Below are 26634 nucleotides of genomic sequence, written 5' to 3'. Positions count from 1 at the left end.
CCATTCCCCTTGATCCCTTTAGTCATAAGTGCCACATCTAACTGCATTTGCATTTATCTAACAAACTGGCCTCAACAACACTCTGCGGTAGGGAATTCCACAGGTTAACAACTCTCTGAATGAAGAAGTTTCTCCTCATCTCGGTCCTAAATGGCTTACCCCTTATCCTTAGACTGTGACCCCTGGTTCTGGACTTCCCCAACATCGGGAACATTCTTCCCGCATCTAACCTGTCCAATCCTGTCAGAAGTTTATATGTTTCTATGAGATCCCCTCTCATTCTTTAAATTCTAGTGAATATAAGCCTAGTCGATCGAGTCTTTCTTCACACATCAGTCCTGTCATCCCGGGAATCAGTCTGGTGAACCCTCGCTGCACACCCTCAATAGCAAGAACGTCCTTCCTCAGATTAGGAGACCAAAACTGCACACAATACTCAAGGTGAGGCCTCACCAAGACCCTGTACAACTGCAGTAAGACCTCCATGCTCCTATACTCAAATCCGCTCGCTATGAAGGCCAACATGCCATTTGCCTTCTTTACTGCCTGCTGTACCTGCATGCCTATCTTCTCATGAGCTGGGGTTTGATGAATTTTATAAACCATATGCAATTCGCTAGCCTTTCTTGGTAACCAATCCACACCTCACTCCTATTATGATGGGAAGGCTCTGGGACGAGAGTGAGGTCTGGTAATGATGTAAAACAGAGACTGACTAACGTTTCCTCCACGCTTCCCAACCATGCAGAATGAATATGAACAGAGATGCTGCGGTGTCCAGAGAGAGCTTTATACCACTCTGGTGGGTACGTGGGGAGGGCAGTGGGGGAGGAATGGGAATATGGAGAATTTTTATATAAATTTTTAACATTCAATTCAACAGTTTAAGTGCAATTTTCCTGTTTAAATTATCGATACCAATTCGCCTCCTTCCGAGAGTGAGATGGTTTGGTTGCTTAGCAAACAGCGACAGTGGTGAAATGCTGAATTTCTCTTGTTCCAGTGACGCTGTGACATTCCTCTTTACGTTAACGTTTGGATAAGGACTTGTCCGGCCGAAGAATTTCATGAGGAGAACTGAGAGGGGACACCATGATGGAAGGCTCTTCATCTCCCCAGACCTCCAGGCAGTCGCCTCGCAAGCGGGAAGGGGGCTTTGAAAGCCAGGGTAGGTCGCGCATCCGTGTGGCCGGCAAGCCGGTGAAGAAAGTGCGGCGAATGCCGAGGTGGAACACCACGGGCTACACAGTCCACGATACCGACAACGACATGCTTTTGATAATTTCCAACGAGAATGAGCTGCAGAGGAAGCCGAGGAAATTGTCGGGGAAGAAAAGCAGCCAAAAGTTGAACACAAAGCGCAGTTCCCAAAGCAATAAGGTTCCCCTGGACAGTACAGGGATGAAGGAGGCCATCTCTGAGGGTCCAGAAGGCCAGAATAAGCTAGCGGATTCAGAACTGGAGGCTGACGAGCAAGAGGCCTTGGACCGATGGGGTCAAGAGCTTCCGATCGAAATCTTGGTTCATATCTTTCATTATGTGGTGTCATCGAATGGAGCCGTACCATTTCTCTGCAGGTAAAGGCACGGTGAGAGGGAGAGAGTGTTTCTTGCTTGTTGAGGTGAGCCCATTTTAAACGGAGTGGGGGCGCGGAGGAGAAGTGGGTGTACTGGCCATGCACACTGCGTGGAACACTGGCCCTATACACTTATCTGTGTCAAATATTTATCCCCATCCCTTTTAAAAGCTATTATGGATTCTACTTCCTTCACTATCTCTGGTCGAGCATTCCATGTCCTAACAACCCTCTGGTTGCTGATTTTGGTTGCCCTCTGCAGTTGATCGGGCTTTCTGATATTCTTTTCACATTACTAATGATCAGATCTCCCTGGACCGTCGTTAACCCCTTTGATTCGATCTCTATAGTTGTGACTTCCTTGCATGGTCAGAGAGAGCAGAAAACTCCTTCACTGTAATCTCCGAATTACCACCCTGGGTTTCAGTCTGAGTATACATGTGATTTGATCTTCCTGTCCTTTCTTTTTTTCTAAACAGGATGGCTCGTGTGTGTCACCTGTGGTATGGAGCTGCTGCCAATCCCAGACTCTGGCACAGGGTTACAGTCTCCTATTGCTGGCTGGAACCGGGAAAGAAACTGGCACCTCCAATTCAGAGAAAAATCCAAAACACCCTCAATTGGCTAAGAGACAACAGGTTTGTATGAGTGTAATGGTTGCAGGAACCAGCTGGTTGCTTTTAATTGGGTGGAGCGGTGGTTGGGGGAGAGGGGGGGAGGGTTGATGTGTGGTATTTTCAGGTGAGGTCAGCTGCTGGAATGGTAAACAATAACGTGCATTTATATTTATATAGCACCTTTTAACGTAGTAATACCTCCCAAGGCGCTACATGGGAAAGTAATCAGACAAAAAGTGACTTCGAGACAAAGAGGGAGGCATTAGGACAAGTGACCAAGAGCTTAGTCAAGGAGGTAGATTTTAAGGAACATCTTAATGGAGGAGAGAGACAGAGGTTTAAGGAGGGAATTCCAGAGCTTAGGGCACGACTGAAAATGGTGGGGCAAAGGAAGTGAGGGTTGCATGAGGCCAGCATTGGAAGAACGCAGAGTTCTCGGAGGGTTGTAGTTCTGAAGGAAGTTACAGAGACAGGGAGAGGTGATCCCACGGGGGAATTTGAACACGATGATATGAATTTTAAATTTGAGGTGTTGTAGGAACGGGACCTAATGTAGGTCAGCGAGCATAGGGGTGATGGGTGAACGGGACTTGGTGTGAGTTAGGACACGGGCAGCAGAGTTTTGGGTGAGCTCCAGCTCTAAATCTCCCTCTCCTCCCACTAAAAACAGCACCGTGACCAAGCAATGGGTCACCCCACCTCCCCTCCCCTCGCCTGGCCCGGTCTCCGTTTCCCACGCGGGTTCTATAAAGCCCCTCGGGCTGTTTTCAGGTTAAAAGCGGCGAGAAGTGGAAGGTCGTCATTACTCCCACTGGTAGCAAAAGAAAAAATTAACCAGGGTAGATCATGGAAGTCATGATTACCTGTTCATCGCTCTGGCCAAACCAGACCTTGAGCACTGTGTCCAGTTACGATCACCAAGTCACAAGGGAGACATTTAAGCACTGGAGGTAGCACAGAGAAGGAACACAGAGAGTGGTGAGAATGTGGAACTCTCTACCACAAGGCGTAGTTGAGGCGAATAGCATCGAAGAATTTAAGGGGAAGCTAGAGACGCATATGAAGGAGAAGGGAATAGAGGATTATGCTGATCGAGTTCGACAAGGAAGGAGGGGAGGATGCTCGAGTGGAGCATAAATTCCAGCATGGACTGGAAGGGCTGAATGGCCATTTGGCCCCTCGAGCCTACTCCGCCATTCAATAAGATCATGGTTGATCATCGGCCTCAACTCCACTTTCCCGCCCGATCTCCATATCCCTTGATTCCTCTGGAGTCCAAAAATCTCAGCCTTGATTATACTCAAAGACTCAGCATCCACAGCCCTCTGGAACAGAGAATTCCAAAGATTCAAAACCCTCTGAAGAAACTCCTCCTCATCATGTTCTTAAATGGCCCACCCCATTTCCTGAGACTATGCCCCCTAGTTCTAGACAGTCCAGCCAAGGGTGTGCTGTATATTCCATGTGTGTAAAAAAAAAACAGCTGCCGAAATGGCTTTAACATCGAGACAGGCGCTGGTTCTCAGAATTCAGGGGCTCCGGTGGCAGCAGAGAATTGTTCCCTTCCTGCTCAGATGGTCAGCATAGGCACTTTTCAAAACTGAGATGAGGAGAAATTTCTTCTGACGGTTGTAAATCTGTGCAATTCTCTGCCCCAGAGAGCTGTGGAGGCTGGGTCATTGAATATATTTAAGGCAGAGATAGGCAGGTTTTTGAGCGATAAGAGAGCTAAGGGTTATGGGGAGCGGGCAGGGAAGTGGAGCTGAGTGCATGATCAGATCAACCATGATCTTATTAAATGGCGGAGCAGGCTCGAGAGGCCAAATGGCCTACTCCTGCTCCTATTTCTTTATATTTCAGTCCTTGAGAAATTTGTGGTAAAGTTTGCAAACTGATTCAATCTGAATTTTCACATGCAGGTTGTAGGGGTAAAAAGGAGGCTTCTCTCCCTCGGGGTGGATTAACTGATATAGTTAATCGACACCTCGCCCAGCTCCCACTGTATAACAACCGTGGAAGTAAACAAATGAAACCTCAGGTTTACCAGCTTTATTACGAGTTTTCAAGTATAATTTATACAGGTTTTGGAGAGGAGCTACCCTCCTACAAAATCATCGATAGGTCTATTGCTATCAGCGGAGTTACATTGATTTGTCAACTCTTATCAGACTGGCTCTGAGTGGTATATACAACTGTCCATCTCCCATCATTGTGTTGTTCCATTATTTGCCCTCTACCCCAGACTGCACGTTGCCTGGAGTAACTGTACCAAAATACTGGCTTCCTTATCTCGTCCTCAGAGACTTCTAATCAAGAACTGCTGCCTTCGGCTGTTTAAGTGTTACTAAGGTTAAGGATACAGTTTCATGCGTTATAAATAATTCTGACCACCTATTTGCAACTCTTACAATTTATCCAGGTTTTCACAGCTTCGGGAGTTCTCTCTCTGCCACTGGAGCAATCTAGTGAGTTACACCATGAAGGTAAGATCGATACTTGAGGGTCGCTCTCCACTCGGATTAGCAGCGCATAGTTTGTCTTCAGTGCTAACTCTTTAATCCTCTGTCACCCAAATATAAGGGAAAAGGTTGCCAATATTTCTCAACACGCTGGGATTGGTTAGAATAATCTTTTCTGCTCCCATACATTCCTCTGTTCAGTTTGATCTGTTTTCTTCCTTTTATAGGCACAGCCTGGGTATAACCAGGTAATACTAATCCACTTAGCTGGCGGCAGGGTATGTATGTAAAGAACACAAAGGCACAGGCTGCCTGTTTTTATGGGAGTTGATGTTGGTAGTGGAATATTCTGTAAGGTACAGTTCTGCAGTTGTGGTTAAGATGCGTTGTGAAGGAAGCTTTACTTTGGTACATCTCACCTGGGTATGCTTGTTAGGTCAGAGAAGTGAGAGCTTTCTTCTTCTTGGGTAGTCCCCCGCAGTCGAGGATGACTTGCTTGCACACAAAACTGAGTTCTAAGGTGACTGATGAGACCAATGAGTGATCTACAGTCTCTGCCACAGGTTGGGGGGACGGGTGGGTGGGGTGCTTGATTTGTCGTACGCTGCTGCCGCTTTTTGTGCTTGGCTTCCGCGTGCTCCCGGCAAAGAGACTCGAAGTGTTCGGCGCCTTCTCGAATGCTCCTCCTCCACTTTGAGCGGTCTTGGGCCAGGGATTCCCAAGAGTCGGTGGGAATGTTGCATTTATTCAAGGAGGCCTTGAGGGTGTCCTTGCCTTGAAGCGTTTTCTCTGCCATCCTTTGGCTCGCCTGCCGTGACGTAGCTTGGAGTAGAGCGCTTGTTTCGGGAGTTTAGCATCGGGCATGCGGACAGTGGCCCGCACAACGGAGCTGGTCGAGCGTGGTCAGTGCCTCGATACTGGAGATGAGAGAGAACACTGACATTGGTGCGTCTATCCTGCCGGTAGATTTGCAGGATCTTGCGGAGGCAGGGCTGGTGGTACTTCTCCAGTGCTTTGAGGTGCCTGCTGTACATAGTCCATGTCTGAAGCATATAGGAGGGCGGGTATCACTACTGCTCTGTAGACCTGTAGGTCTGGGAGCTTTACCCTGTGCTGTACATGACAGGATTCCTTCATGTAAAGGGATTTTTATCTGTCCTGTCCTTTATCTGGTCTGGAACATTTAATGCTGTGGTAGGTTGTATATTATCGGAAAGTGTTCCATTCTGTAGCTTTCATGAGTCCAATTCCCATAGAGATTCATCTGGCATCACCTTGTCCTGTTTGATTTGGGTGCAGCGTCCCAGGTTTCACTGCTGTTCCAGCAATTTTTACAATATCAGTGTTTGCTGTTTTTCTCTTTCCAGGCCATCACTGAGTCCTGCCCTCACTTAGTCTCCCTGCGACTGACCAACTGCACTGGTGTCACAGCTGAAGTCTTTGAGGCGCTGACCATCCATTGCCGGAAGCTGGAAAATTTAAACCTGCAACATTCAGTGGTAAGAGGACTACTCCCGGGGTGTACACGTGAGTTGTGAGCGTACACTCATCATACCAATTTGAACAAGAAGTGGACTTCAGTCAGCCTATCGTGCTAATTTATTCCCGTATCTTCTTATTTGTCAAACTTGATCAAATGCCCTCTTAAATGTGGTTGATCCCACTCCATATTTTCTTGTGTGGAAACATATATTGATGCCAATTTAAAATAAAATGGTGGGGTGGTACAGTGGGTGAGGCAGACATCCTGGTTTGAAATCCAGCCCAAAGAGGGTGAGATAATGGCCGTCTCTCTGCTGGCTGTAAATGTTCTGTCTGAAATTAGTTTGGACTGTTTAATCCAGATTTGTGGAACCTTTCAGTCGGTATTAATTGGCATTCCCACTCATGAAGGCCTCGGGAGGGTTGGTGAGGCGAATGGAAGAATGCCACCTGGCTGCATTTAGGGGTGCACTTCTGATGTTGTGGATGAGGCATGTGGTCTGTGGGAGGGAGCTTTATCCTCTACCTGACCCGAGAGTATTTGATGCTGACACTGGGTGACTGCAGCACTCGTATCACTCACCTAGCTGCGTGCAAAATCCATAATAATGTCATGCCTGTTTTTATAAAGGATCAGTGCTGTGACTTTTCTGAAGTCTGTTGCTTAATACTTTATTTCAAAGTTAACGACAGCAGAAAGTTTGTTTCTAGAAGTGCAGTGGATACAGGAACTGCAGTCCTGGTTGAAAGCAGCTAGCTCAACACAGACCAAACACTTCCTGTACGGATTAGTACTACAACAACAACTTGTATTAACGTAGTAAAATGTTCCAAGGCACTTCACAGGAGCGTTTATCAAACAAAATTTGACATCGAGCTATATAAGGTGATATTGGGGCAGATGACCAAAAGCTTGGCCACAGAGCGTGGTTTTAAGAAGCGTTTAAGGGGATCATGGGATCTGAGGACAGTGCAGGAAAGTGGAGTTGAGGTAGAAGATCAGCCATGATCTTATTGAATGGCGGAGCAGACTCGAGGAACCGAATGGCCTACTCCCATCTCCTCATTCTTATGTTTCAAAGGAGGAGAGGGAGGTAAAGGAACGGAGAGGTTTAGGGAGGGAATTCCAGAGCTTGGGGCCTTGGGACATGAAGGCTTGGCTGCCAATGGTGGAGTGATTTAAAGTCTGGGATGCTCAAGAGGCCAGAAGGAGCACAGATAACTCGGAGGGTTGTAGAACTGGAGGAGATTACAGAGATGGGGAGGGGCGAGGTCATGAAGGGATTTGAAAACTAGAATGAGAATTTTAAAATCGAGGCCTTGCACTTAGCCTCTGAATTCCCCGACCTCTCCAAGCTCACCACTCCTGTGCCCTTGATTTTCTATCGATTCGTCTCCTGGCCATCTAGCTGCCCTTCCTGGCCCGTGCCAGTTAATATTGTCGATGGTTGCTTCTTGGGCACTATCCCAGCAAAATCATTGTAATCACCCCCTCAAAAACAAATCCTCAACCTTTCCATCCTCTCCTTTTACTGCCACGTCTCCAACTTCCCTTTCCTCGCTAAGGTCCTCAAAAAGCTGTTGGGGCTAGGTTAATTGAAGCTGTCGAAACTAAGAATTATATATTTTTGTTAGGCAAGGTTATTAAGAGTTATGGAACCAAGACGAGGCGATGGTGTTAAGATACAGATCAGTCATGATCTAAATGAATGGCGGATGAAGCTCGAAGGCTGAGTAGCCTCCTCCTGTTCCTATGTTTCTAACTGAAAGGAACCTGTTTTATTGAGTCTCGACTCCCGTATTATTTGCCTTTCCTTGCAGGTTGACACGGCAGCTGTTGTTAGTTTTCTCGAAGCAGCAGGTTCAAACCTCAAACAGCTTTGTGTGACGTACAGCAGTCGCCTGCACAACATCTTCAACGCCATTGTGGTAAGACACCTTGGTGGGGGCGGAGGTATAGGAAGTCATTATATCAGGCCTGGACCTGTGGTGTGGGTTGGGGGAAATTGTGCTGAATCTGTGCATATAAAGTAGGTACCACATAGCACACTGGGGTCCGAAATTGCCACCGCCGAAAATGCAGCACACCTACCCTGTTTCAGTTGTTTTTACCGGCATGGTGGATGCGGTGGCCTCTTGAGCGAAATTCTGCTCTTTGACTTTTTTTCCAGAGGACTGGAAGTCGGTCATAATGGGGGCGGAAGTGTGGCGGTGAGCGGAAGTTTGCAAAGTAGAGGGGCGGAACTGGGGGCGGGTTGAGTATCCGCCGCTGTCACTCATCAGCGTAGCGCTGATGATGTCATCACGGTGCCGCGTCACCACGCCGCTCCCCTTCACTTAAAGGGGAGAGACGCTGTGATTCTTTAGGTTCGGCCCACTGGGCCACCAGGGAGGGTTTCGGCCGGGCCAGTGGCTTGGCACCCAAGAGGTGGTGCCAGGCTACCTGTTGGCAGCCCGGCCGAACCCGGGGACATGATTGTCGCCTCACACGGCAGTCGCCCGACCAAAAAAATAAGATGGTGGCCGCGGCAATAGGTCCTCCCCTTTAATGGCAGCCGCACCGCCATTTTGCGAGTACTCCAAGCACAGTGCACCGGCAGAAAAAGCTGCCGGTGGCACCGAGCGGCGGAAGCAAGATTTTCTCGGCGGAATTTTGCATTCAGGGGAACATTGGCGGTGCGCGCTCTGATGATACACCTAGGACAGATCGGCAGCAGTGGAGCAGTAGTGGGGGGAGCAGGTCACCGCTGGGATACCGCAGGAGCATAATTTTCAAAATGGCGGCCATTCCACGAATAATCAGCACTCCAAAGCGTGGCCGCCAATTTCCGGCAGTAATGGGCAATTAAGGGAAGGGGCAATTTCGGCTCCTTGGATAACATTACCAGAGTACAAGCAGGGGCACAGTTACATATAGGTGGCTGAGAGGCAGTCTGAGTCTGTTATACTTGCATTGGCCCCATTTGTTCAATATACTGTTGTAATGAATAGTTTGCTTAGTTAAGGATTGGTAGTGGATATTACTTTATTTTGTGATTGTGATAAATGTTTTTTTTCCCCCCTTTTTTTTCCCCTCACCCTCTTGTTTTTTTCATGTCCTCAGATCGGTACCATTCATCATTGCTGAAGGCTCAGTAAGTTGCATCTGAATGTTGTGGGCTCAAGTCCCACTCCGGAGACTTGAGCACATAATCAAGGCTGACCCTTCAGTGCTGCTGCACTGTCTGAGCCGTCGCCTTTTGGATGAGACGTTAAACCAAAGCCCTCTTGGGTGGAGGTAAAAGATCTCATGACATTATTCCGAAGATGAGGAGAGGAGTTATCCTAGGTGTGCTTGCCAATATTTATCCCTCAATCAACACCGCTAAAATACATGATTTGGTCATTTAACTCATTGCTGTTTGTGGGACCTTGCTGTGTGAAAATTGGCTGCCGCTTCAAAAAGTAATTAATTGGCTGCAAAGTGCTTTGGCATGTCCTGAGTTTGTGAAAGGTGCCAAATAAATGTAAGTTCTTTTTTCTTTATTGCTGATCAAGAGGTGGTTGGGCAGGTTTCCCACTCCCACATCAGCACCATCCTTTATTCAGCTGCAGGAATGTGTGAACGAGGAGCTCGCTGAGCGATTCATCTCTTCAGTCCCATTTCCTTCTGCGTCTGCCCCACACATTACCCAGCCTCAGCAAATGACCGTTCGAGATCAGTGCGTGTTTCTAAACCCAGGTGAAAGGGTCATAAACCAGGAGAGCAGCAAGGATAGAAAGTGAGGCAGATCAGGCAATAGTAATTGTGACTTCAAGCCTGGGCTTCAATAAGAACATAAGAACATAAGAATTAGGAACAGGAGTAGGCCATCTAGCCCCTCGAGCCTGCTCCGCCATTCAACAAGATCATGGCTGATCTGGCCGTGGACTCAGCTCCACTTACCCGCCCGCTCCCCGTAACCCTTAATTCCCTTATTGGTTAAAAATCTATCTATCTGTGATTTGAATACATTCAATGAGCTAGCCTCAACTGCTTCCTTGGGCAGAGAATTCCACAGATTCACAACCCTCTGGGAGAAGAAATTCCTTCTCAACTCGGTTTTAAATTGGCTCCCCCGTATTTTGAGGCTGTGCCCCCTAGTTCTAGTCTCCCCGACCAGTGGAAACAACCTCTCTGCCTCTATCTTGTCTAATCCCTTTCATTATTTTAAATGTTTCTATAAGATCACCCCTCATCCTTCTGAACTCCAACGAGTAAAGACCCAGTCTACTCAATCGATCATCATAAGGTAACCCTCTCATCTCCGGAATCAGCCTAATGAATCGTCTCAGTACCCCCTCCAAAGCTTAGTATATCCTTCCTTAAGTAAGGTGACCATGACTGCACGCAGTACTCCAGGTGCGGCCTTACCAATACCCTATACAGTTGCAGTAGGACCTCCCTGCTCTTGTACTCCATCCCTCTCACAATGAAGGCCAACATTCCATTCGCCTTCCTGATTACTTGCTGCAGCTGCAAACTAACTTTTTGGGATTCATGCACAAAGACCCCCAGGTCCCTCTGCACCGTAGCATGTTGTAATTTCTCCCCATTCAAATAATATTCCCTTTTACTGTTTTTTTTCCCCAAGGTGAATGACCTCACATTTTCCGACATTGTATTCCATCTGCCAAACCTTAGCCCATTCGCTTAACCTATCTAAATCTCTTTGCAGCATCTCTGTGTCCTCTACACAACCCGCTTTCCCACTAATCTTTGTGTCATCTGCAAATTTTGTTACACTACACTCTGTCCCCTCTTCCAGGTCATCTATGTATATTGTAAACAGTTGTGGTCCCAGCACCGATCCCTGTGGCACACCACTAACCACCGATTTCCAACCCGAAAAGGACCCATTTATCCCAACTCTCTGCTTTCTGTTAGCCAGCCAATTCTCTCTCCATGCTAATACATTTCCTCTGACTCCGCGTACCTTTATCTTCTGCAGTAACCTTTTGTGTGGCACCTTATCGAATGTCTTTTGTAAATCTAAATACACCACATCCATTGGTACACCTGTATCCACCATGCTCGTTATATCCTCAAAGAATTTCAGTAAATTAGTTAAACATGATTTCCCCTTCATGAATCCATGTTGCGTCTGCTTGATTGCACTATTCCTATTTAGATGTCCCGCTATTTCTTCCTTAATGATAGCTTCAAGCATTTTCCCCACTACAGATGTTAAACTAACCGGCCTATTGTTACCTGCCTTTTGTCTGCCCCCTTTTTTAAACAGAGGCGTTACATTAGCTGCTTTCCAATCCGCTGGTCCCTCCCCAGAATCCAGAGAATTTTGGTAGATTATAACGAATGCATCTGCTATAACTTTCGCCATCTCTTTTAATACCCTGGGATGCATTTCATCTGGACCAGGGAACTTGAGTCCCATTAGCCTATCCAGCACTATCCCCCGAGTGATAGTGATTATCTCAAGGTCCTCCCTTCCCACATTCCCGTGACCAGCAATTTTTGGCATGGTTTTTGTGTCTTCCACTGTGAAGACCGAAGCAAAATAATTGTTTAAGGTCTCAGCCATTTCCACATTTCCCATTATTAAATCCCCTTTCTCATCTTCTAAGGGACCATCATTTACTTTAGTCACTCTTTTCCGTTTTATATATCGGTAAAAGCTTTTACTATCTGTTTTATGTTTTGCGCAAGTTTACTTTCGTAGTCTATCTTTCCTTTCTTTATTGCTTTCTTAGTCGTTTAAAATCTTTGCTGTCGTTTAAAATTTTTCCCAATCTTCTAGTTTCCCAATAACCTTGGCCACCTTATACGCATTGGTTTTTAATTTGATACTCTCCTTTATTTCCTTGGTTATCCACGGTGGGTTATCTCTTCTCTTACCGCCCTTCTTTTTCACTGGAATATATTTTTGTTGAGCACTATGAAAGAGCTCCTTAAAAGTCCTCCACTGTTCCTCAATTGTGCCACCATTTAGTCTGTGTTTCCAGTCTACTTTAGCCAACTCTGCCCTCATCCCACTGTAGTCCCCTTTGTTTAAGCATAGTACGCTCGTTTGAGACACTACTTCCTCACCCTCAATCTGTATTACAAATTCAACCATACTGTGATCACTCATTCCGAGATGATCTTTTACTCAGAGATCGTTTATTTTTCCTGTCTCATTACACAGGACCAGATCTAAGATAGCTTGCTCCCTTGTAGGTTCTGTTGCATACTGTTCTGAGAAACAATCCCGTATGCATTCTATGAATTCCTCCTCAAGGCTACCTCGTGCGATTTGATTTGACCAATCGATATGTAGGTTAAAATCCCCCATGATTACTGCCGTTCCTTTTTCACATGCCTCCATTATTCCTTTGGTTATATTCCGCCCCACCGTGAAGTTATTATTTGGTGGCCTATAAACTACGCCCACCAGTGACTTTTTTGCCTTGCTATCTCTAATCTCCACCCACAACGATTCAACATTTTGTTTATTAGAGCCAATATCGTCTCTCACAACTGCCCTGATATCATGCTTTGTTAACAGAACTACCCCACCTCCTTTCCCTTCTTGTCTATCTTTCCGAATCGTCAGATACCCTTGTATGTTTAATTACCAGTCTTGGCCCCCCTGCAACCACGTTTCTGTAATGGCCACCAAATCATACCCATTTGTAATGATTTGTGCCGTAGGCTATTTTAATAGGCTGTAGGCTATAAAAATAAGAAACAACTTGCACCGCAGGACTTCCCAAAGCGCTTCATAGTCAATGAAGTACGTTTTGAAGTGTCATCACTGTTGTGTTTTGTATCAGTCTTTATGGTAGAGGACACTAATAATATTCCAGCAGTGGATAGTCAAGGGGCTATAGGGGGGTGAGGAACTTTACACAATCACAATCACTAAGGAGATGGTACTCAGTAAGATAATGGGACTAAAGGCGGATAAATCCCCTGGACCTGATGGCTTGCATCCTAGGGTCTTAAGAGAAGTAGCGGCAGGGATTGTGGATGCATTGGTTGTAATTTACCAAAATTCTCTGGATTCTGGGGAGGTCCCAGCAGATTGGAAAACTGCAAATGTAACGCCCCTATTTAAAAAAGGAGGCAGACAAAAAGCAGGAAACTATAGACCAGTTAGCCTAACATCTGTGGTTGGGAAAATATTGGAGTCCATTATTAAAGAAGCAGTAGCAGGACATTTGGAAAAGCAAAATTCGGTCAGGCAGAGTCAGCATGGATTTATAAAGGGAAAGTCATATTTGACAAATTTGCTAGAATTCTTTTGAGGATGTAACGAACTGGGTGGATAAAGGGGAACCAGTGGATGTAGTGTATTTGGACTTCCAGAAGGCATTTGACAAGGGCCACATAAAAGGTTACTGCACAAGATAAAAGATCACGGGGTTGGGGGTAATATATTTGCATGGATAGAGGATTAACTAGTTAACAGAAAACAGAAGGATAAATGGTTTATTCTCGGGTTGGCAACCAGTAACTAGTGGGATGCCGCAGGGATCAGTGCTGGGACCCCAACTATTTACAATCTATATTAATGACTTGGAGGAAGGGACTGAGTGTAACGTAGCCAAGTTTGCTGACTATACAAAGATGGGAGGAAAAGCAATGTGTGAGGAGGACATACAAAATCTGCAAATGGACATAGACAGGCTAAGTGAGTGGGTAAAAATTTGGCAGATGGCGTATAATGTTGGAAAGTGTGAGGTCATTCACTTTTGCAGAAAAAAAATCAAAGAGCAAGTTATTATTTAAATGGAGAAAGATTGCAAAGTGCTGTACTACAGCGGGACTTGTGCATGAAACACAAAAGGTTAGTATGCAGGTGCAGCAAGAGATCAGGAACGCCAATGGAATCTTAACCTTTATTGCAAAGGGGATGGAGTATAAAAGCAGGGAAGTCTTGCTACAGTTATACAGGGTATTGGTGAGGCCAAACCTGGAATACTGCATGCAGTTTTGGTTTCCATATTTACGAAAGGATATACTTTGGAGGCAGTTCAGAGAAGGTTCACAAGGTTGATTCCAGAGATGAGGGGGTTGTCTTATGAGGAAAGGATGAGTAAGTTGGGCCTCTACACATTGGAATTCAGAAGAATGAGAGGTGATCTTATCGAAACATACAAGATTATGAAGGGGCTTGACAAGATGGATGCAGAGAGGATATTTCCGCTGATAGGGGAGACTAGAACGAGGGGACATAATCTTAGAATAAGGGGTCGCCCATTTAAAACTGAGATAAGGAGAAATTTCTTCTCTGAGGGTTGTAAATCTGTGGAATTTGCTGCCTCAGAGAGCTGTGGAAGCTAGGACATTGAATAAATTTAAGACAGAAAAGAACAGTTTCTTAAACGATAAGAGAATAAAGGGTTATTGGGAGCGGGCAGGGAAGTGGACCTGAGCCCATGATTGGATCAGCCATGATCGTATTAAATGGCGGAGCAGGCTCAAGGGGCTGTATGGCCTTCTCCTGCTCCTATTTCTTATGTTCTTATGTAATGTTGGAAACGCGGCGGCCAATTAGCGCACAGCAAGCTCCCACAAACGGCACTGTGATAACCAGATCATCTGTTTTAGTGATTTTGTGTGAGGAATAAATAGTGTCCAGGACACCGGGGAGAACTCCCCTGCTCTTCTTCGAAATAGTGTAATGAAGGAGGAAGGGAAGAATAAAGGGTGTGGAAACGGATTCCAATTAGCGGACGAGCATCTCGATGCCTGATTTGTATTTGACATTTTTACACGAGTGGGCGATACTGTGTTCCAGTTTTCTCACAGAGGAACGGGCTGGCTTGGTAGCGTCGGAGGGAGCAGTGTTTCCCAGTCGGCTTCGTGCTAAATTTGCCTGTTTTTTCTGTGATTCTGTCCCGTAGGCTGGCTGCTGCACTGAACTTCGGCTACTGGAGGTGAACACTGAAATCAAGCAGACCAACCCCTACTTCCAGTTCTGCATCGAGATGCTGCAGGCTGGCTGTCCCAAGCTGCAGGTATTTCGGGAGGAAATGCTCCACATCCTCGCCTTTAGAGAGTGTGTTCTCCCTTTCAATACCGACTCCTCAAAGCAAAAAACACCCTCACCCTGTGTGTTCTTGCCATCTACATCCCATCTCCAACGTCGTCTTCAAAGACCTCCAATATGTTTTTCTGCCTATCTCTCCCACAACTCCCTGCTTCAATCCTGCCTATCAAGCCCCTCCCACAGCCCCAAGATGGCCTTCTTTCTAATTATGACCATGGTACATTTTCTCTCTCCTTCCATTTCCTCGCTTTTTCTGAACCCTTTGGCACAGTTGACCACACCATCATCCCGCAACTTCTCTTCTTTGTTGTCTCGCTCTTGCTTGTTCCACTCTTACCTATCCAATCGTAGCCAGAGCATCGCCAGTAATGGCTTCTCTTCCTGCCCCTGCACCATTTCCTCCGCTGTCCAAGAATTGATGGTTGGTCCCCTCCTCTTCCTCATTTACCAGGTGCCCCTTGGAGAGCTTTGGGGTCATTTTTGACACCCATCTTGACCTCTCCACCACCCCTCTCAACCCCTCCACTGTCTCTGTGTTGTCAGATTGCTTGCCTGAGATACAGTCTTCGAAGATCCACAATTTCTGCCAGCATTGGGATGATCGAAGCCATTGCCTTCCTGCGGCTGCCAGCAAAGGAAGTTAATGCTGTGGCAATCAACTCGTTAAAAATGTACCAGATCAATATTGACTTAATAAAGGGACTTTGATCCTCACCACTTTTCTCTGCTATTCCCTCTCCTCCCTGATGTCACTGACTCCTTGCTGGTGTGCGGTTCCACAGGCGCCCTCTGGTACCATGACTGTTGTCTTCGGCCCATTGCTCCAAACTCTCTATTCTCATCACTAGCTCCATCTCCCTCCCTGGCTAAACTGTTTGCAACTTAGGACCCTGAGCTGAGTTTCCAGATCCATATCCTCTCCATCACAAAGACTGCTTCCATCAACATCATCCGCCCGCTCCTGAATCTCAGCCCATTTGCTGCTGAAGTCCTCTTTTAAAAAAAAAAAATAATTATTCGCTCATGGGATGTGGGCATCGCCCAATGACAGTGTAGACCTCATCCCCTCTCATTCAGCGTCCCATACACTGAGACCCTCTAATGCCCTTCTTTCGTGCAGGTGCTGAGGCTCCTGAACCTGACCTGGTTCCCAAAGGCTTGCACGATGATCGTTTCGCCAGAGGTCGGCTTCTCTGAGTTGGAGGAGTTGTGCTTGGCCACATCTTCATTCTCGCTGGTCACAGACGAAGTTCTGGTAAAGTTGCTGCACTTGTCATCCAGGCTACGGACATTAGACCTGAGAGGTTGCTACCGGATCACGTCAGCGGGATTACAGCTGCTGCCCTGTGAAGGTAGGAACATGTTTCTGCCCAGGGAAGCAGTTGAGGCTAGCTCATTGAATGTATTCAAATCACAGATAGATAGATTTTTAACCAATAAGGGAATTAAGGGTTATGGGGAGCGGGCGGGTAAGTGGAGCTGAGTCCACGGCCAGATCAGCCATGATCTTGTTGAGTGGCGGAGCAGGCTCGAGGGGCTAGATGGCCGACTCCTGTTCCTAATTCTTATGTTCTTATGTTCGCGGAACCCACCTTTTATGACCCCCTCGGCTCAGGTATTTGTATGATTAGGGAACTTATTTTCTTTTCCTTTGATTTATTTAGTTAATATGAGAGGTGTTATTACTACAAATAGAACAGTTTTCTAACTCATTGCTACCTTCAAGCACTCCCAGATGTGCAGCTCCACATGTCTGGCCCTCCGTTCAAGGCCTACTTGGCTTGTGGGAATGTTGACCGAACTGAGCTTATGGGGGTGAAATTGCCCTGCGCCCCGATAGAGGGCAGTAACCTGCTCGGGGTGGGACTTCCTGCGCCCGGAGTGGCAGTCCCGCCCCGGCCGCTGAATTGGGCCTACCGACCCTCAAGGTGGAGCACAATCGTACCGTCCCCGAGCAGCTAACAAGCGTTGCAGAAAGGGACAAAATTTTGCCCCCTATGTGCTATTACAGCTCTTTCCCTTGGTTATTATAGTGAGAGAAAAACCAAGAGCAAAGAAGTGAAGCTGTCCCGACAAAAAGGCTGTATTAAACCCGCAGATCCTGTAGAACTTTGTCCTCCCTTCCTGCCCCCACGGTAGCACGATTTAAAAAAAAAAATTCATTCCTGGAATTTGGCTGTTGCTGGCGAGACCAGGATTTTTGCCCGTCTCTAATTGCCCTTGAGAAGGTGGTGGTGAGCTGCTGCTGTCCATGTGGTGAAGGTGCTCCACAGCGCTGTTAGGGAGGGAATTCCAGGATTTCGACCCAGCAACGATGAAGGAACAACCGATATATTTCCAAGTCAGGATAGTAACTTGGAGGGGAACTTGCAGATGGTGGTGTTCCCATGCGCCTGCTGCCCTTGTCCTTCGGGCTGGTAGATGTCGCGGGTTTGGGAGCTGCTGTCGAAGAAGCCTTGATATCAGGATCTCAACCTAGATGAATCGTGGATGCAGTTTTAACATAGAAACATAGAAAATAGGTGCAGGAGTAGGCCATTCGGCCCTTTGAGCCTGCACCACCATTCAATATGATCATGGCTGATCATTCACCTCAGTACCCCATTCCTGCTTTCTCTCCATACCCCTTGATCTCTTGAGCTGTAAGGGCCATATCTAACTCCCTCTTGAATATACTGGCAATGAACTGGCATCAACAACTCTCTGCGGCAGGGAATTCCACAGGTTAACAACTCTCTGAGTGAAGAACTTTCTCCTCATCTCGGTCATAAATGGCTTACCCCTTATCCTTAGACTGTGACCCCTGGTTCTGGACTTCCCCAACATTGGGAACATTCTTCTAACCTGTCCAGTTCCGTCAGAATTTTATATGTTTCTATGAGATCCCCTCTCATTCTTCTAAACTCCAGTGAATACAGGCCCAGTCGATCCAGTCTCTCCTCGTATGTCAGTCCTGCCATCCCAGGAATCAGTCTGGTGAACCTTCGCTGCACTCCCTCAATAGCAAGAATGTACTTCCTCAGATTAGGAGACCAAAACTGAACACAATATTCCAGGTGAGGCCTCACTAAGGCCCTGTACAACTGCAGTAAGACCTCTCTGCTCCTATACTCAAATCCCCTAGCTATGAAGGCCAACATGCCATTTGCCTTCTTCACCGCCTACTGTACCTGTATGCCAACTTTCAATGACTGATGTACCATGACACCCAGGTCTCGTTGCACCTCCCCTTTTCCTAATCTGTCACCATTCAGGTAATATTCTGCCTTCATGTTTTTGCCACCAAAGTGGATAACCTCACATTTATCCACATTATATTGCATCTGCCATGCATTTGCCTACTCACCTAACCTGTCCAAGTCACCCTGCAGCCTCTTAGCATCCTCCTCACAGCTCACACCGCCACCCAGCTTAGTGTCATCTGCAAACTTGGAGATATTACACTCAATTTCTTCATCCAAATCATTAATATATATTGTAAAGAGCTGGGGTCCCAGCACTGAGCCCTGCAGTACTCCACTAGTCACTGCCTGCCATTCTGAAAAGGAACCGTTTATCCCGACTCTCTGCTTCCTCTCTGCCAACCAGTTCTCTATCCAGTTTTGTGTCCATTCACACCCTGCTTGCTGAAACAATAACTTGCATTTATGTAGCGCCTTTAATGTCATAAAACTTATAGAAGTGATTATCAAACAAAATTTGACAGAGCCCCTCAGAGATTGCAGCCCATGACTTCTACCACCTGTACCCTCTCCCGTTGAGATGTCCGAGGCTTAAGGACTAAGCTGCTTTCTTATAAAACTCTCTGCTTGTTCCAACTCCAGACCTGGCACGGCTGTTCCTGGGACTTTACTGCAGCACCACCACCCTACTGCTGGCTAAACAGGGCTCGGAGCAGATGGCACTGAAATGGAAGCATTCTTTGGAAGAACTGGATCTGACCGGTCAGTGCTACAAAGAGAAGGACCTTGAGCTGGCCATGGAGATCCTAGCAGGGGCCGAAGGAAACCAGGTCCTGCGCTCTTTGAACCTGGCTGGGACGAAGGTCACGCTGGATGCCATCAGGTATTCATCAATAGATGTGCTAATCAGTGTGGTCTCCTCCTTGTAAAAATTGTATGAAGATCTGAAGCAAGAAAAGGCCATTCAGCACATCAAAAGGGAATTGAATATATACTTAAAAAGCAAACATTTGGGGGAAAAGAGCAGAGGAGTGGTACTACTTGGTAGCCCTTTCAGAGAGCCCGTATGATTCTATGATCAAGTTCATTACATCCGGAGTCTTTGTATGATTATTCCCCACCACCTCCCCCTGTTGATCACTTATGTTATATTTTCTGGTCAGCCTAATTCCCTTATGAGCACTTGCATGCTCATACTAAATCCTTCTGTGTGCATTGTTCACACAGGTATTGACGTCTTTGTTTTAAATGCACTGCTAGATTCCTTGCCCTACCTCTCCTGTTTTTATAGACACCAACACCATTAATATCTCTATTGGGAATAATGGGGAAAGAAATTAATTTGGCATCAGAAACCAGTGGCAAGTTGTGGGCACACCCGGAACGTGCACCCCAGGCTCCAAGGCTCACTGAAAATTGGGCTTCGGGCATAAACGCGGCGAGCTGCGGATGGCAATCGAGACTCCTGAGGCCCTGGAAAATTCGGTTAGCTCCAACGTGGAGTCGGCCCACATCTGAGTCCTGGGTGGTCTGCAAACTTCTTAATCATGCCCCCTACATTGAAGTTTAAATCATTGATATATACCACAAAAAGCAAGTTGTTATTCAGAGGGATTTGGGTGTCCATGTACACAAATCACAAAGTTAACATAAGAAATCAGAGCAGGACTAGGCCATCTTCCCCTCGCGCCTGCTCCGCCATTCAATAAGATCATGGCTGATCTGATCTTGGCCTCAACTCCACTTCCCTGCCCTCTCTAACATGCAGGTACAGCAAACAATTAGGAAGGCAAATGGCATGTTAGCCTTTATTGCAAGGGGGTTGGAGTATAAGAGTAAGGAAGTCTTGCTGCAATTATATGGGACTTTGGTGAGACCACACCTGGAGTACTGTGAACAGTTTTGGTCTCCTTACCTTAGAGGGGGTGCAACGAAGGTTCACTAGCTTGATTCCTGGGATGAGAGATTGAAGAGAATGGGCTTATATTCTCTGGAGTTTGGAAAAATGCGAGGTGCTCTCATTGAAACATATAAGATTCTTAGAGGGCTTCACAGGGTAGATGCTGAGAAGCTGTTTCCCCTGGCTGGAGAGTCTAGAACGAGGGGGTATAATCTCAGGATAAGGGGTTGACCATTTAGGACTGAGATGAAGAAAAAATTAATTTAAAGGGTTGTGAATCTTTGAAATTATCTACCCCATAGGGCTGTGGATACTCAGTCATTCGAATATATTTAAGGCTGAGAGCGATAGATTTTTGGGCACTAAGGGAATCGAGGGATATTACGATAGGGCGGGAAAGTGGAGTTGATGTAGAAGTTTAGCCATGATCTAATTGAATGGCAGAGCAGGCTGGAAGGCCCGTATGGCCTACTCCTGTTCCTATTTCTCATGAATAGAAGGATATGCTGATGGGGTTAGATAGGAAGCTCGTCTTGAGCATAAACACCAGCATAGATCGTTGGGTGAATGGCCTGATTCTGTGCTGTTTATTCTATGTGGAATTCTCTGTCCCAGAGAGCTGTGCAGGCTGGGTCATTGAATACATTTAAGTTGGAGATAGACACATTTTTGAACAATAAGGGAGTGAAGGGTTACGGGGAGCGGGCAGGGAAGTGGAGCTGAGCCCAAGATCAGATCAGCCATGATCTTATTGAATGTCGGAGCAGGCTCGAGGGGCTGTATGGCCTACTCCTGCTCCTATTTTTTATGTTCTTATGTAATTCAACCTGTCTTTCTCCTCCAGATGGTGAGCAATGTCCTACATAAGAACATAAGATGCAGGATTAGGCCATTTGGCCCCTCGAGCCTGCTCCGCCATTTAATACGATCATGGCTGATCTGAGATAATTCCACAGATTCACAACCTTCAGAGGAAATTCCTCCTCATCTCTGCTTTAAATGGGCGACCCCTTATTCTAAAACTATGCCCCCTAGTTCTAGATTCCCCTATGAATGGAAACATCCTCTTTGCATCTACCCTGTCGAGCCCCCTCAATATCTTTATATGTCTCAATAAGATCACCTCTCATTCTTCTGAATTCCACTGACGGATTTCCTGGCTGCTGTTTCTGATGATCGGAGTTATGTTTGGTTTTCTTTTTCTGTCCCTTGCCCCTGTCCTGCAGAGTGGTGGTGAGCAGCAGCCCGATGTTGAGCTACCTGAACCTGACATCCTGCCGTTGCCTTCCCCGGGGGCTGAAGCGCATCTACCGAGGTCAGGACGAGATCTGCCAGTTTGTCAACCGCTTGCTGAGCAGTGTGGAAGGCAGCAGCGCAGCAGCGAATGTGGACCACAAGGGGAGGTTGTGAAGCAGGCTCAGAGACAACGGCAAAGGCCCCGGTCGGATTGCAGATTCAAAGGCTGGTGTGACTGACCCGCCTTCTTAGACAAAGAGTTTGTGTGTCCAATTCGTTCCATAAAGTTCAAAGCACAATCAGTAAATAAAGCATAAAAAATATCAACTGTACTCCAGGTTGAGCTGGGTTCAGGCTGTACTCCAGGTTGAGTGCAGTTTATTCTGTACTCCAGGTTGAACTGGGTTCAGGCTGTACTCCAGGTTGAGCACAGTTTCTTCCAATATGCAAAAAAAAGGCCTAGCTACATAATCGTCGAAAAAACTGATCAGCGAATGGTACTTTAAGCAGACTGGAGACCGGGATGTAATGCAGGTTAAGGTGCCTTGGGATAAATTTGTATGGTTAATGTGACTTTTACAAAAACATGGCAGCAAGTAGGATTCCCGACAGGGTGGACTGTATGATTTGAGCTGTAGAGGAAGGACTCTTTTGAGATGACGTGTATCACACAGACCAGCGCAGTGAAAGTGGTGGGTGAACACCTGTCTCTCAACACAGCGGGCAGGAAATTCTGGTTCGCTATCCATAACTTGCTGAATGTACATTGAGGCCCAATTCTGCAATCCTACAAGCCCGCAGTACATTTTTACAATAACTGTTTTTAAACCTCCTGATTTGAACACTAGGGGAGATAAATGTCTAGTGCCTTGTGTGTTTCTGTGCCCTTCCCCCACCTCCCCCTCGGCCCATAGATCCCCCAGCACCACATGCCACTGCAGCCCAGAGGCAGGGGAGTGGCCCATTCCAGGGCTTTGTCAGAGCCGCCTTTTAATGAGTTTCTAGGCTGTGTGTTAAGTAGCCGGGTGTTTTAATCTTTCTTCCCTATGACAAAGTCTCTCTCTCATCTGCAGCTTCCCATAATGGCTTGTGGTCAGGAGTATATTAAATGGGGATGAGAGGGTGCTACCATTCGCCTGGCACAATGCATTTGAGCGCTGCTGTGCCCTGCAGCTGACACTCGTGCTTAGCGCACCTTTTAATACGGTCTCCGGGGTGACGTAAACTTGATGTGACTCCCCCTTCCGTCCACCATTGAAGTGTTCTGCAGAAACTGCTCAACTGTTTGCCCATCTCCTGTGCTGCTTGACGTAACCATTCGGGACCCTGGACATGTGGAAAGGCTGGTCTCCTAAAGCTGGGAGGCAGTGGGACCAAACCCATCTGTTCTTATCATTGAGAGTCTGGATTTAAAGTTAAAGTGAGCCATTGAGACCAGAAATTTTTTTAAGTTTTGTGTTTTACCCTGGGGTGATCTGCCACTCGCCCATTGTAACTTTGGCAGAAGACCCATCAAAAGCCCAGGAGAATGGCCCCAGAGGCATTCCCACCAATTTCCTGGGATTCTCGCAGCTCTTCCAGCAGTTACAGTGAATGAGTGGAAGGACACTTCTCAGAAATTCAGTGTGTAGAGAAACACAGAGGAACCTTGTCACTCAATGCAGCTCAGTTCAAATTATTAAAACAATAATGATTAAAATCCGCTGAACTGGATTCTGAGTAAAATGTTCTGGCGAGTAGCTTGTGTCCCCTTGATCTGTCTGTAGCAAAGCCCTAGGTTTTAATCTTCTAAATGTATGTTGGAGAAATGAGCTGCTTCCTTGTACAAGCTGTTGTGAGGTCCATTATTTTTGTCTCCGGGCTCCCTCCTGTCATTTGTAACCAAGTAGAAAGAACAAAACTTGCCTTTGTATTGCTTTTTATCACTTCTCGGAACGTGCAACAAATATTTTTTGACGTGTAGTCACTGTTACTACTGAAATAATAGGTGAAGGGGCTACCTACCCAAGCTCACTGTCCAGGGACCATGCACTTTGTTCAACCCGCAGGATCTCCCGAGGGAGACGAGCAACCAGCTCTGCAGAGTCTCTACCTGCTCCTCTCCCCAAATCAAAACTCCAGGATATTAATCTGCCTTTAAACCACTGCTCCATTCAACTTCTGCCCTATTGCTTGGTCGGTACATCCATGGTTCCGGCAGCAGAGTATTTGGACGCTTGGTCTTTCCTTATCCTGAAACCCCGCAGGCCCACTCTTTAAAAAGAAGCTCATTCCTTTTCACCGGCTGCTGATCGATAAAGCGTTAATTGCATTTCCATGGTCAGAGTGGAAGAGCAGAGGCCATCGATGTGAATACTTAAATCATGGTACATTAACTGAAAATATGAATTAATAATTGATCATTTTTTGTAACGTTTCGGGCGGTTACAGCTTCTATTCTCAGGAAAAGCAAGGTAGCTTTCCCAGCTAGTTAAGGAAGTGAATAGCTGAGCAGCTTGGGTGCTAAGTTGGATGCCCCTGCTTGCTGAGCTTGTTAGCGACATGGGTCCCACTATTGATCTCAGCAACTACCTCCCCGCCCCCGCCCCCGCCCAGGATAAGGGAGAGTAAAATCTGCCTGGGATCTTCCTGCTCTTGCTACAGCAACCCATGCAGGAGCCTGGGCAAGGGTAGGACTGGACTTGGCAGCGGCCTCCCCTGCAACTCACTTACTCTGGAATCGCGTGTGATGAATGGGAACATGGCCAAGAACTGGGGAGTATAATCCCAGCAAGGAGTCGGTCCCATAAAGAGGTGGGGGGAGGCAAGAGCATTACAGACTGGGACTGTGCTCATTAGCTGCTTAAAGCAGTGATTGGTGCTTTTACTATCTTGCAATACATCTATTTTATGAAAGCTTTTTTTGACTTCTATTGATAAAAGTGGATGTATAAATAAGTAACTCGAATACGTAAATGTGTATATATATATTATATATGTAATTAAATATTTGCAACTTGAGTTTCATTCTTTCCATTGTAATGTATCAGAATTGCAACCATAGATTTAGCAGAACCTGACTTGGCTACTATATAAAAGATTTAATGGCCCGGAATTTATGATGAGTAATAACTGCAAACGAACAACGTTCACATTATTGCCCCTCTGAAACTGACCGCAACTTCAGGATTTAGTGCACACATCTAAACTTGGAAATCCTATAGTTGAGGTTAGGTGAGCACCTTTGCTTCACCGCTGAATGCAAATTCCAGGCCAAGAAAACAGATGTATTGGTTTGTTGGCATAGTGGTTATAGCAGTGGAGCAGTAACTTAGCCGTGAGTTCATCTCCTAGCATGGAAAGTTATTGAAATTGAATTCAAGAAATCGGGATAATGTTTCTGGTGCCAGGAAAAGTAACCATAAAGCTTCAATCCTACACTGTGTGGTTGGGTCTTGAAGCCCTCAGCAACTAGTGATGGATGCTAACTGTTACCTTCCCAAGACCACAAATGGATCAGAGCAGAGACAGTTATTTGATAGAGGTGTTCAAAAGCATGAAGGAGAAAATGTTTCCAGTGGCAGAAGGGGGTCGATATCAAGAGGGGACAGATTTAAGGTGATAGGCAAAGGAATAAGAACCAACATGTGTAAATATTTTTTTACAGTGTTGTAGTGATATGGAATGCACTTCTGAAGTGGGGAAAGCAGAGGAGTGGAATTAATTGCAGAGCTGTACCAAAGAGCCAGCACAAGCACTGATGGGCTGAATGGCCTGTGCTGTATCAATCTATAATTTAACAGAATAGATGGTGCAGGTATAATTGGTTCCCATTGCTGTGCAAGAGCTTGCTACATGATTGGTGCCTCTTGAAATTCCTGATGTGAAATACTATATTATACAGTTTAAAATCTAACCTCATCAACTTTGACTGTCAACTGCGCCAGGCTGTAGTTACAGCTTTTAGCATTCTTGAAAGACTGAGTTCTTGGTTCCTAATTCAGTGACTGGCAGATGGGATTTTAACTCTGGTCCCCAATCCCTTGTAGAAAAGAACAATGTTGCCGGTATCAATTCGGTGACCAGTATATTAAATATATAAGAACATAAGAAATAGGAACAGGAGTAGGCCATACGGCCCCTCGAGCCTGCACTGCCTTTAATAAGATCATGGCTGACCTGATCATGGACTCAGCTCCACTTCCCCCCCTGCTCCCCTTAACCGCTTATCCCCTTATCATTTAAGAAACTGTCTATTTCTGTCTTAAATTTATTCAATGTCCCAGCTTCTACAGCTCTCTGAGGCAGCAAATTCCACAGATTTACAACTCTCAGAGAAGACATTTTTCCTCATCTGTTTTAAATGGGCGGCCCCTTGTTCTAAGATCGTGCCCTCTAGTTCTAGTTTCCCCTATCAGTGGAAACATCCTCTCTGCATCCACCTTGTCAAGCCCCTTCATAATCTTATATGTTTCGATAAGATCACCTCTCATTCTTCTGAATTCCAATGAGTCGAGGCCCAACGTACTCAACCTTTCCTCATAAGTCAACCCCCTCATCCCCGGAATCAACCTAGTGAACTTTCTCTGAACTGCCTCCAAAGCCTTTCGTAAATATGGAAACCAAAACTGCACGCAGTATTCCAGGTTTGGCCTCACCAATACCTTATAAAGCTGTAGCAAGACTTCCCTGCTTTTATACTCCATCCCCTTTGCAATAAAGGCCAAGATACCATTGGCCTTCCTGATCACTTGCTGTACCTGCATACTATCCTTTTGTGTTTCATGCACATGTACCCCCAGGTCCCGCTGTACTGTGGCGCTTTGCAATCTTTCTCCATTTAAATAATAACTTGCTCTTTGATTTTTTTCTGCCAAAGTGCATGACCTCACACTTTCCAACATTATACTGCATTTACCAAATTTTTGCCCACTCACTTAGCCTGTCTATGTCCTTTTGCCGATTTTTTGTGTCCTCACACATTGCTTTTCCTCCCATTTTTGTATCGTCAGCAAACCTGGCTACGTTACACTCAGTCCCTTGTTCCAAGTCGTTAATATAGATTGTAAATAGTTGGGGTCCCAGCACTGATCCCTGCGGCACCCCACTAGTTACTGGTTGCCAACCAGAGAATGAACCATTTATCCCTACTCTCTGCTTTCTGTTAGTTAGCCAATCCTCTATCTAAT

At 46.2% G+C, this 26634-nt stretch overlaps 1 protein-coding gene across 2 annotated transcripts in view; it reads left to right on the top strand.

Moving 5' to 3' along the window:
• The window catches only part of fbxl6 (F-box and leucine-rich repeat protein 6), a 35794-nt gene extending 11328 nt beyond the window's left edge, over positions 1 to 24466 (top strand). For both annotated transcript variants that reach the window (XM_070881871.1, XM_070881870.1), the window contains exons 2-10: positions 1004 to 1577; positions 2056 to 2214; positions 4613 to 4676; positions 6020 to 6151; positions 7956 to 8063; positions 15003 to 15116; positions 16269 to 16500; positions 18973 to 19213; positions 21457 to 24466. In XM_070881871.1, the coding sequence (XP_070737972.1) occupies positions 1093 to 1577; positions 2056 to 2214; positions 4613 to 4676; positions 6020 to 6151; positions 7956 to 8063; positions 15003 to 15116; positions 16269 to 16500; positions 18973 to 19213; positions 21457 to 21640 (1719 nt within the window). In that variant the 5' untranslated portion in view covers positions 1004 to 1092 and the 3' untranslated portion in view covers positions 21641 to 24466. The remainder of the gene's footprint in view (positions 1 to 1003; positions 1578 to 2055; positions 2215 to 4612; positions 4677 to 6019; positions 6152 to 7955; positions 8064 to 15002; positions 15117 to 16268; positions 16501 to 18972; positions 19214 to 21456) is intronic.
• The last annotated feature ends 2168 nt before the right edge of the window (positions 24467 to 26634 follow it).

This window comes from Pristiophorus japonicus, chromosome 5, assembly GCF_044704955.1.
Source record: "Pristiophorus japonicus isolate sPriJap1 chromosome 5, sPriJap1.hap1, whole genome shotgun sequence".
NCBI classification, from domain to species: domain Eukaryota; kingdom Metazoa; phylum Chordata; class Chondrichthyes; family Pristiophoridae; genus Pristiophorus; species Pristiophorus japonicus.
This window is presented reverse-complemented; position numbering and strand designations above follow the sequence as displayed.